Genomic DNA, 12,498 nt, shown 5'->3' with positions numbered 1-12,498 from the left:
TGTAGAAGTCCAAAGGGACTGAAATAATACTGCAGCATCACACTTTAACACTTACAAGGGGAAAAAAATTAAATGCATACACAATTTAAAGGATAAAACATTTACAAATACAGATTAAAATGTGATCTCTTCCAAGATCAGACCACTAATTAGAATTAGTGAAATATCATAAGGTCTATTTTGTACTACGGACAAAAGAATAAAGGAGGGGCTTCCCTGGTGGCGCAGTGGTTGAGAGTCCGCCTGCCAATGCAGGGGACGTGGGTTCGTGCCCCAGTCCGGGAAGATCCCACATGCTGCGGAGCGGCTGGGCCCATGAGCCATGGCCACTGAGCCTGCGCGTCTGGAGCCTGTGCTCCGCAATGGGAGAGGCCACAACAGTGAGAGGCCCACGTACCACAAAAAAAAAAAAAAAAAAAAAAGAATAAAGGAGGAAGTGTCAGAGATATGTTAATCGAGCATTAAAAAATGGGTTTTAGTGTGATTTAATTAAAAGGCAAAATTAATGAAACAGACACTGGAGACACAGATTTGAAACTACTCTGACATTACACAAGTAAAGCCCCTGGAAGGTGGGTAAAAGAAAGAAGAAATGTTGAAATGTACACCTGGGGCACAAACCCATATGAATCATTCTTAACATGGTGTGGATACTGAAAAGGAATATTCTGAACTGCTCCTTCTGTGAAACAAACTTTATCATCATAATTAGCATTACAGAACAATGACTGAGGTGTATATATTTGTCAGGCTAGTTCTGCGCCCAATGAACTGAAGACACATACTTATTTTTGACCCCTAATGTCCTCGAACAAAAATACACAAGCTTCTCCCAATTCTAAAGACCCATCTCTTCTAGGAACCTTTTATAAATTAATTTATACCAGGCATGAAACCTCAATTTTAGTTCATCCCGTCCCCAAAAGACATTCTTATTTTACTACAGAATCAACACTGGAGCTTTGTAATCTTCCTTATTTCATTACCAGTTGCTTAAAAAAGGAGTGGTATTTTATGCACACTGTAGATCCCTCTGATTCAGAACTTGATATAGTTCCTCTCTTGTGTGCTACTAGGAATTTCAACCTATGGAGTCCCATTAGAAAGAATGCCAGCTTTGCTACAATATCCCCCTGCCCTAAACCACCCCCTATTGGTGGCTCTCCCTATGCATGGCAACAGACTGAACACGTGCCCTGGTTTCCCAGAGACGGCCCTGTTATATGCCTGTTCCCCAGCTGTAATTATGAATAATGCCCCCTTTCACTCTCAAAAATGTCCTAATTTTAGACAAAGAAATTACATAGTCACCCAGATAGTCTGTTTAAAACACAGATAGATGTCAGGACCCCATCCCAACCTAAAGAATCAGATTCCTGGGATGGGGAAGGAGTTGTGCCGACACGTGCATTTCTAACGAGCTACCCAGATGATTCTGATCCACAGACCAGTATTGGGGCACCACCACCACAAATCATGGCCAGGCTAGTACCCACAACCAAGCCACTGAGCCACACCTTAGCCAGTGAGGACAGTTAGATTTGTAAGCAGGATGTTCAAACTCTTCCTGGATTTTGCAAGTCTGATTTTCCCCACTTACCAGTCATTTCCAGGTGTGCCACTAATTTGGACACATTTGCTTTAGCAAGCTCACTGGTGGTCTTATTCAGCACGAGAGACAGTGAATGAACCTAAGAACACAGGAGGTAAAGCAAGGCAAATATTACTGAGGAGAAAAAAGGCAACTTTCAGGCAAACAGCATCGAGAAAGATGCTGCAAGTCTCGGGAAATTTGAAGATAAAGCTTTTATTTTACTGATGCCATCTTCATTTCAGCTTTTCTTAGTCAGCCAAACCATAATAAGAGGAGAGAGCTGATAGGAAAGGAACACGACTGGGCAATCTAAAACCCAGGTTCTGTGGTGTCTTCTCTATGGCTGCCCCGTCTACTCTTTTTTGTTTTCTTCAATTTTTTTTTTCTTTTGTCTTTTTTTCTTTTTTGTTGTTGTTTCTTGGTATTTTTGGTTTTCAGGTTTTTGTGGGGTTTTTTGGCCTTGTCTATTCTTTGTTAGTGAAATGTTTTACATTATAAAACAATTTTCCCCTTTTTGCATTCACCTCTAACATTGCACTATTCTGTAATCACTCACACAGATCCATTAAGTAAAGTCCACCCTAAGAAATCTGTCAAAGCAAAATGATAAATACACTTAATGTTTAACATCTTTGGACAAGTATTTAATAGAAGCCCATGGTGACCAACTGGGACTTCACTTAGGAACTACAATCCAAGATTTTCTTTCCCAGAGACGACTATAAATAGAAGAAAACCAAAATCCTCTGTCTTGGGAACAGCATTCTCTGAAACAAAGAAATACTGTATTGTAATACTGTCATTTTAACCACAAAAAGGACTCTATGTCTATGATTTATTGAGGCAGGTACCTCTGAGTGTTATCACTGGGGTGAGGCCCTGATTGAAGAGAAGGAAGGAGAGAAGAGGGGACGGAGAACAGATCAAACCCCCATTCACACACTCTGCTCCCGAGTGGCAGAGCCCAGCGGTACTCACCCCTTTATCTTTCATGCCTACCACAAAGTAGGTGCTCGGTACATGTCTGATGAATGGGAAAAAAATGGAAAAAGAAAGAAAGTAATAGAAGGAAAGGAAGGAGAAAAATCATGTGTAAGGGAAGGTAGAGAAAAAAGGAGGGAATTATTACAGATGGAGCAATGACCCTGGGGGGCCACTCCAGCACCACAGAGGTCCCCTTGCAGTAGCTTTTAGACATGGACAACAGAAGGAGCTCGAGGGAATGAGACCATCACGAAGGGGGAAGTAGAAACACCTCTAGCCGCTTAATCACCAAAATAACGTATGTAATGGGCCTAAACATGCTCTGCTTGGAGGAATCCAGCTATCACCACCTGAGCCCACTCTTAGCATGGATCTTAGAGTCACTAAAAGTGGGACCACCAGATGTTGCAGACCTCCCGGTGTAACTCAGCAGGAAGCATTCGGCACCACCTCTGAAGGGCGCTCACCAGAAAGTCGAACCTGAACCTGACCAAGTCTCTAGAGCTAACTTCCATTTCTAAAATTAGAGGATAAAAGAAGTCAAATGGTACCATAAGGACACAAAGAGACAAATCCAGAATGCGGGACACTCTAGGGGACACTAACCCAGTTTCTACAAGACAACTGCATGGGAGGAAAAGGTGGGGGGAAGTACCATTCACTGAATGATCATTTCTGCCCCACACGTGAGGAGGGCCTTACCTACATCATCTCATTGAATCCTCACAACCCAATGACATAGGCACCATTTAAACACCCTACGTTTATTGATGAAAAACCTGAAGGAGAAAGAGGCTAAATAATTTTTCCCCAGCCACACAGCTGTATGGTTACAACAAAAATGCCAGGATTCAAATCCAGGCAAATCTGACATTCGAGACTTCATTTTTAACACCTGTACTGTTGCTCTCAATAAAAGCCAGTAATGTTCTGAGTGAGAGGGAGATGATGACAATAGGCACATTTTAAAGTAGCTACTATGTAGTGGACATGTTGCCAGGTGCTTTACGTAATTCCCTCATTTAGTTATCACAGTGAGATGATGGAAGATGAGGAAACGGAGGCTTAGAGAAGCTAAGTAATTCCAATGAACTATACAGCCCAAAGGAAAGACAAGAAGTTACTGAAACCATTTATTGCCCCTGCCTCCAGATGGGATTAATGCTAAAACCTTTTCTAAAATACGAATGTCTACCCTTTTGTAACAGACATCCAGAAGACCATATAGTTCCCCTGCCAATAAGAATTTTCTAGAGTAAATGTACAATGACAGCATTTAAGTAAAAAAGCCCACGTTCATTCTTAGAACCTATGGGAGCCAAAGAGGACTGATACCTTGAGATCCAGTTTGGTGTTAACTGGATCCTGAAGTTCAGACTCTATTAAAGCGCTTGACTCTGACTTCACGTTTTGTAGAATGTCCTCAGGCGGCACCTTCACTGCATGGTTGTCTGCAGTGGAGCCAATTCCAAAAAAATCTAGTATCATGACCCAGGTCTGCAGTGTGATCAGCACATCCAAGCAGTTAAAATCAACATCAATGTTCCGGTTAACTCGATTATAACTGGAAGAGAATTCTGGATGCTTCTTATCCACCAAGAATATATTGATATGGACCAAGGAATCATCAAATTTACTCCTTCCAGCAAGTATCTTGGGCTCCTCTACTGTTGGAGAAGGAGGTGGGGTCAAGGGACAGTCCTTGTCTTGGACTTCCTTTTGCTTCTTCCGGGAGGCTGAAATGGGTCTCTGATACAGCTGAAAGACATTAGGAGCTTCTTCCATGTGGGAAGGGAGAGACCGAGGCATATCTGGATACTCCACATTGGACACAGAAGGGCAAGACTGAGAGAGATACTCTTTTTGTGCTAAACTAGATGGCTTAGGGGCTCCCCGAGACACCATCAGGTTCTTATATTTGGAATCTGGATTTTTCTCCAATAAGTCTTCCATCAGCAGAGAGCGCAGGGCAATCTGAATGGATAAAGTCTGAGGATGGTCTTTACTGAATTCCACCTCAAAATCCTGAAATTTTAAGCTCACAAGACCTTGCGCCCCCAAAGTCAGATCTCCACTTAGCTGAACTTGAAGCTCTGATATACAGAAGTTGGCTTGAATCTGGGTAAAAGATCTGACTTCCTTAAAAGACAAGGACTTTTGAGAAGAGTTAGAAAGGCTGCAGTGGCTGAACAATCCGTTCTCCTTCCTTTCAACGGAAGGTTCTCCGCAGGTACCGAGGGAAGGCAGAGGAGAGTTAGGGCAAGGTGAGGCGGTGGCACTGACTGGAAGCTTATTCAGGTCTTCACTGTACACGAGATTGTCCAGAGTTTGTAAAACCTGCTCATATACGTGCTTTGCTAACACCACCTGTATTCGAAGAGACAAATTCAGTTATTCTGCCACTGTCATCAACTGCACTCATATGCACTGCCCACAGATTTTTTATGGCTTTCCCCGAGAAGTTTTAACTTAGGTGATAGCAAGGACTATCTCTTTTGTTTCTTTTCTGTCCTTACCTCTCTGTGACCCGTATCTATTCACAAGGCCCTCCCAAGTACCTCACAGAATAATCTACACACAACAAATATTCCATAAGTGCTATTAACTGTAGGCCTGCATCAGCAAAACACTCTTTCTAACCCCAAAAAACAACCTCAAAAATTGAAGGGAATACTGCCAAAAGTCTAACGTGGTCATACCTTAGGATTGAGAAAAAAGACTCACGGTTCTAAAACTCGCTGATCATCACCAATTAGTATAACAACCTAAGTTTAGTACAGCTGATCAAACAGTACTTTTTAATGATAATAATGATAATGATGAAGATCCATGATTACTTGTTACTCCCTTACTTTGTTTTTAATTACACTTTCTTAATAAAACTGTTTTCAGGGAAGGTTTTTATTTACTTAAGGACAATTTTTTTAACAGAGGCATTCCAAACAGATATAGAAAAAATAGAATTAGAAGGTGATCATTTTGTAACCCCTAAATAAATAACGTATCCCACCACAGTTATCAGTGGAATAAGACCTTACACGAGTGACTGACAGGGAATTTTACAATGGAGGGATCAGGTTCCTGCCACCTGAACACAAGCAACAGTTTTGGCATCACTGATGTCAATCAGACATTATGTGCCTCCTGATATAATATAACATAAAGTATACTGCATCACCTTTGAAGTGTTCTGGCCAAAAAAAAAAAAAAAAAGCCTGAATCCAGTTAAACCTGCAGAGTTAACTTACAATTTACAGAAAATGGGGGGGACTAGTTCAGTGACACCACAAACTAACAGCCAAATCCAGACTGTGGGACATTGCGCAGGACAACTGACCTAGTTTTCCCAACAAAATAATGTCATGGGGGGAAAAAATGAGAGAGAAACTAAATGAATAGAGACCCACAAGTTGTACCATCCAAATGCAATGTACAGACCTCGTCTGGATCCTGATTCAAACAAACCAAAAGTGAAAAGACATTTTTGAAACAATCGAAAATGTCTCTGAAATCTGAAAATGGATTAAAATTCAGATGACACCAAGGAATCTTCATTAATTTTGTAAGGCATGATAATACCATTATAGTTATTTTTTTAAATGCACATAGTTTGCAGTGATACATTCCAAATATATAGGGTTAAAAATGGCATGAGGTCTGGGATTTGCCTTAAAATATTTCCCCAAAGGAAAAAAAGAATGGACGAGACACATGTGGCAAAATCTTGGTAACTGCTGAATCTGAGTGATGGGTATATGAGGTTTATTAGACAATTCTACTTTTGTCTATTTTTAAAATCTTTCATAATAAAATATTTTTTCATTATTTAAATTACTAAATAAATTATTACATAATTTAAAGATTTAAAATAATTTTTTAAGATTTTCATCAAAAACAACAGTAAGTCGATGGTAACCATAAGAATAATAAGTCAATATAATCCAACAGAATTCACATTATGTGCTATATTTAAGCTGAAAAATTCATCCTAAGTAACCACCAATGATGAGGCAAAAGTTTAAAAGAGAAAAAGGAAAAACCCTAGAAGCCAAAAAGGAAAAGCTTTGGGGAAAGTTCTCTCACCCAGAGACCCATATCCAGGAACCACTGATGTCAAAAAAGTATGTATGTTCTGTTAACAGCACTCCTGGGTTACTCCAACTGCCAGACAGACTAGTGACCAAATACTGCCCCAGGCCAGGGTCCACTGTCCTAAGATCCTGCCTGTCCTTGCTGTTTTATAATGTTATGCTTTTTGCTCTCATGCCTGTGAAAGCAGGAAAAATGACACTTTCGAAGGAAAAAGGATGACAGATGTACACACACACACACACACACAGCCCCAGACCATTTCATTTCAATGAGGGGCAAGACTAATTCTCCCTTGAAAGGATCTGTCAACAGCTCAGATAATCAGATTGTTTTACAGGCTGGGCCAAGTATGTCAGAAGTGTGACAAGAATTATATCCTTCTGGGAAAGAGAAGACTCTGACTTTTTAAGCAATAATTTTCCTCATTTCTTAATGGCAATGGAATTAAGGATTTGCCCTCTTCCTCTATATAATTCGCCCCTCCTCCACACGAAGAAGGCTAACAAGACTGAGTCCCCAGTGATAGAAGGACATGATAAAAGGATTCCATGGTTCATTGGAAGAAGTTACTGACAATAATATGAATCATACCTCTTTGAATTTATATATTTTCCTTCCAACATTTTATATATACAAAATATAAACATAACATACGTATATAATATAAATGTAAAACAATTACATAACTTCAACTGTCCTGACATAAACATCAATAACGTGTACCTGCACCGGATTGACAAATTTTCCTTCGATCTTCATGATGCTAGACGTTCCCAGGTCATCTGGACTAAGGGAGAAGGTCAATTCAGATTCTCTCTCTATAGGGATCTTCTCCAGCTTAAACTGAATGGTCGTGTTGTTCAGGATGTGAAAAGCTGGCATAAGAGAGAGGAAATAACAGCCTGGAAACATTCATATTTACTGCGTTACTGCTGATTCAGTAGAGAGTGTATAGAACCAAGCCCAGGAGTTGCTCCTAGACCAGGAGGGCAGGTTAGCCTGGCACCTAGGGTCTATGACTGAGTACAAACTTTGGTAATTATCCCAAGACCAAAACTCATAGCAAGCAGAGGTGTAAGATAAATTTATACACAAAAAGTAACAGTTATTTTCATGACATGCTCCACTTGGTGGCTTCAAAATATGGTGCAGTGAACGTTAACCCAGGCCAGGGTCCATGTTAAGCTTCTCTTAACCTCCCAAGCTGGCATTTTCCAAACCAAATTGCTCATCCATGTCCAGCTTTAGATTGATCCCTCTTATTGGACCTCAGTCAGAATCACAGACAATGTAAGGTTCTAAGTAAACAACTGCTAACCCAAGCAGAGAAAGCAATCTTTTGGTAAGTATGTAAATCAATCAGTGAACACCGCTGAGAACCACAAGAGACGTTCCCAAAGGCATTAATTTCTTCACCAATCAATAAGGCCATCTAGGGCTTACCTGATTTCTGTGGATGCCAAGACTAATAGATTGAACTGTTCAGATTTAGCAGATCAGATGGAGAACACAAACTGGCATTTTATTCCTAGAACCCTGGACCAAACCATTACAGAAGATGGCAGGATACTCAAAGAAGAACGTAACATCCAGAGACTAAGTTTCATATTCTATTTCTGTCAATCCCTCCAGCTGCCTTAGACTACAATATTTAACTAGGAAAGATCTACAGCTTAGGAATGAAAAAAATCAGATGCATTTGACCAAATTACATAATACTCTAACAGAATCCACCCACTGAATCCCTGTGAATGAACACTCACCCAAGGCGTCCACTTAAAAAAAAAAAATCTTATTTTGCCAAATATGGTAATCAATGGAAAAAGCTGCAAACATACCAACCTAATATGAAGCATTCTATTAAAATTCTATTTTGATTTCTTAAATATTAACTGGGGATAATTCAAAAAGAAAGGTTTTTGTAGTTATTTTAAGCCAAGTAATATCTACATGAGCTGGGTTTGGAATCTTTAAATAAAATGAGACAAAAGATACACACTCCTCACCTTGACCTCTATGCAAAGATTCAAAGAAATCATGTCGGGTGAAATGAGCTTCCTCCTGACTATTGGCACTGGCAGACCCAGAAGGAGGGCAAAACGCCCGGCTCACTTCAGGCCCAGGACCCTCTCTGCCTGCCAACTGGGTGCAATTCAAAGAATACAATTTAATGTCTTTGATTTCCACTTGCAGACGGTCACTTCTGGATTCATCATCTCCTGCCACAAAATTCTGGATGAATATCCGTCCCAAGTGTCCTACCAACAACTCAGGACTCCCAGGCTTCCGAGGGATAGAAACAACTGGCGATTCAATGTCTATGTTCAAGATTAGCTTTACAGTGTCGGAATGAGATGCACCTAGGCCAAACCCATACGTTTCATTTTCTTCTAAGATAAAGGATTCCCGGGCCTTCCTTGGAGTTTCAAAGAGTGATACCATCTCGCTGTACTCGGCCGTCTTGGTGGCTAGGACTGTGGTGACTTTGGTGGCTGCGATTTTCAGCATATTTCGAAAATTTTCTTCCAGCTCATCCATGGACAATGTCAACTCCTTCAAAAATTTAGCGGAGTGGTTGTAATGCAAGGAAGCCATCTTGAGGTTGAGAAAACATTCCTGTTTAAATTTCTCAACAAAGGTGAAACTCAGAGCTTCAGTGAGGGCTGCATCTTCCATTCTGACAAATACAGATTCAAAGTAACCAATATCACTGATGATATTTTCATAGCCTATGGAACTCCCAATGCTGACAACATATTGGTTCTTAACATTCTCCTGTGTCAAATCCATAAGCTGCAAACAGCCAAGAGAACCGTTCATGTCAAATGTGCTGCCCATGGAGACGTTAACTTTGGTGCCACCTATACTTGCTGTTGCAATTTTTCTGCCATATTTCTCTCCATTTGCCATTCCCACTGTCCGAAGGAGCAGCAGGTTAAGTCTGTGGATTTCCACTGCAACCTCGGTGTTTTGTTCATATGTAGATTGGTAAGTTCCTTGTTCCCTAAAGCTTCTTTCAAAATCAGTCTTTAAAGGTTGAGGACTCAAATCATCTTTTTCCTTGGGAAAGGATTTTTGAAGAAAACCAATCAGCTCCACAATTGTCTCTGGATTTAGGATGATATCCAAATTATTCACCTGTAATGAAATCACCTGAAGAGTGCTGTCCAAATTCATTGATGGGCACTCTGAACTCACAAACTGATACTCCAGTTTTATGAGGGACTCTTGTTCTTTGGTGAGAATTCTGTCAAGAGAAACACCAGTGGCTGATGGGTCGTTCAGTGTGGCAGCATTAGTGAGGTGGGCCACGTTGGATCCAGAGACAGGAGACTGGGCTCTGCTATCCCGGAGGCTTCCTGTTGGGATATCAAAGCTCAAGTTCTTATGAGAGGCCATCAAAAGGTCAAAATCAGCACCATATGTCTGCATGGTGTCCACCAGCAGCAAACCATGAACAGTGAGGGAGACTTCAGCATCATAAGGCCTCTTCACAAAGTGAGCATTGGTACCAAATACCTTGAGCACAGAAATGTACCGGCCGTTGCTCTCAACACCAAGCTGCATACAGTTCACTTTAAATTCAGCCAGGAGGAGCTGTGACTCCACCAGAACCTCCCGGGTATGCTGCTCCAACATCACGATGCTCTGGGTTAAATTCATCACCGAGTCTTGCAAACTTCCCTGCTGTCCCCCTTGGGGAAAAATCTTCTCTTTAATCTGAGTGTCAAAAGTCTTCATTTCTGGGGTGGTCAGGAGAGCAAAGCAATTCTTTAGAGCAGATATTTTATCTTCATTGATGTGGATCTTTAGGTCTGGTAGGTTGCCTGATAGCACGGCTCCGGGGTACTTGGGATCTGAAGTATAAATCAATCGGCGCTCTAACTGTAGGTGAACATTGAATTTCTCGACCACATGCGTTGGCCCCACATCAATATCCTGGACGTGCTTCCAGTTGTCCTTCACTCGTCCAACCATGATCTGGAGGTCCAGAAAGGACAGCGAGTACCTCTCGTACATCTTCGTGCTCATTAAATGTGCTTGAAGCTGCTCTTCACTGAATTCAACTCCAGAAAATGGAGGTGTTTTCTCCCTGTTACTGCTGCTTGTCTCGGGAGGTGGGGTGTTAGGAGGTGTGGCAAGAGGGGTCTTATACTCGTCATCACTAAACTGAGTCTCTTCAGATGCTGACCCGTCCCCACTCTTGCTCTTGGAGTCATCTGCAGATGAAAAAAGAGAAGATGCAAAGTATATGTCTGCTTTTTCCTTCCTCTTCCCTTTAATGTAAGAATTAAGAAAAGTAGAGAATCAACCACCCCAATTTAAAAAATAAATGGATGAAAACTCCAAGCATAATATTCTGTATTTACCATTTATTCAGCATAAACTTATCTATTAATCTGGAAATCAAAACACAAAGAGTAAAAGTGTACGAACATGAGAAAAGATGGAGACCTGCTAACATAAGAACGTATGTCAGGGTGCAGAAACCAACAACCTGCTGCCTGAAACTCCCCCCACCCCCAATCTGAGCTGCACTGCGTGAGCTGCCATCACCAACCCCTCTTACATCACTCTCCATATTTGTTTACTTTTTCCTGTATTCATCTGTGTGTTCATTTTGTCCCCTCCCCCGACTAGAATGTTCCAAAAGACGAGGTCTCCTCTACCTTCCACAACACAATACCCCTAGTGCCTAGATCAATGCTTGGCAAGCAGCAACTGCTCAATATGTCATGTTCTAGCCCCAGAATTCACACTCTTAACCCCCCTCTCTTCTGCACCCAAGCAGTGCCGAGACAACAAAAACACATCGCTGGGTTTGGTCACCTATGTCTCTATTCCATGTTTGTGTTTTATAAATTCAAGTAGGTGCTTTCTGTGGTTGTGTGATCCTTTTCTTCAGATACAATTCCCTTTTCACATTGCCCTTAGGGCCAAACTTTTCCACTCCAGCTCAAATCCTCCACCCTCTTCTTCTCCTCTTCTGGTCTTTCAGTAAAATAAGATAAGGTTGAGATTGTTTGATAAACTTCCTCAATCTCTTTTATCCAATGAATCCTCCCTCCCATCTCAAGGTAAACAATGACTATTTTTTGGATCTAATAATAGTAATGAAATTACCTTCCAGGAGCCTTTTTATGTATGTCCCTAATATCCCTAAATAGATTAAATCTCTATTCCTGAAATTATGTACTGAGAAATAATGTTTATTAAAATACAAAACGTTACACAAGAAACACAAATAAAAACCACAGTGAGATACTACTATACAGTCATAAAAATGGCTATAATCCAAAAGACAGATAGTAACAAACGTTGACAAGGATATAGAGAAACTGGAACTCTCTTACAATGCTGGTGAGCCAGTAAAAAGGGGCAGCCATTTTACAGTCTGGCAGCTCCTCAAAATGTTAAACACAGAGTTGCCATATGACCCAGCAATTCTACACTGAAACAAACCCAAGAGACTGAAAATATATGTCTACACAAAAGTCTATACATGAATGTTCATACCAGCACTATTCATACTAGCCAAAAAGTGGAAACAACCCAAATGTCCACCAACTGATGAATGGATAAATAAAATGCAGTATATTTATACAAGGGAACACTATTTAGTCACAAATAGGAATGAAGTATTGATACAGGCTACAACATGGATAAACCTTGAAAACACTATGCCAAGTGAAAGAAGTCAGGCATAAAAGACCACATATTATATGGCTCTATTCACATGAACTGTTCAGAATAGGCAAATCCATAGGGATAGAAAGATTGGTGGTTAGCAAGGGCTTAGAGAGCTGGTAATGGAGAATAACTGCTTA

At 40.8% G+C, this 12,498-nt stretch overlaps 1 protein-coding gene across 4 annotated transcripts in view; it reads right to left on the bottom strand.

Moving 5' to 3' along the window:
* The window catches only part of VPS13D (vacuolar protein sorting 13 homolog D), a 246,835-nt gene that overhangs the window by 201,644 nt on the left and 32,693 nt on the right, over positions 1-12,498 (bottom strand). For all 4 annotated transcript variants that reach the window (XM_082615828.1, XM_082615825.1, XM_082615826.1 and 1 more), the window contains 4 exons: positions 8,677-10,890; positions 7,394-7,545; positions 3,914-4,945; positions 1,601-1,691 (listed from right to left, as the gene is read on the bottom strand). In XM_082615828.1, coding sequence (XP_082471954.1) covers positions 1,601-1,691; positions 3,914-4,945; positions 7,394-7,545; positions 8,677-10,890 — 3,489 coding nt within the window. The remainder of the gene's footprint in view (positions 1-1,600; positions 1,692-3,913; positions 4,946-7,393; positions 7,546-8,676; positions 10,891-12,498) is intronic.

This window comes from Mesoplodon mirus, assembly GCF_964341445.2.
Source record: "Mesoplodon mirus genome assembly, chromosome: 3".
NCBI classification, from domain to species: domain Eukaryota; kingdom Metazoa; phylum Chordata; class Mammalia; order Artiodactyla; family Ziphiidae; genus Mesoplodon; species Mesoplodon mirus.
This window is presented reverse-complemented; position numbering and strand designations above follow the sequence as displayed.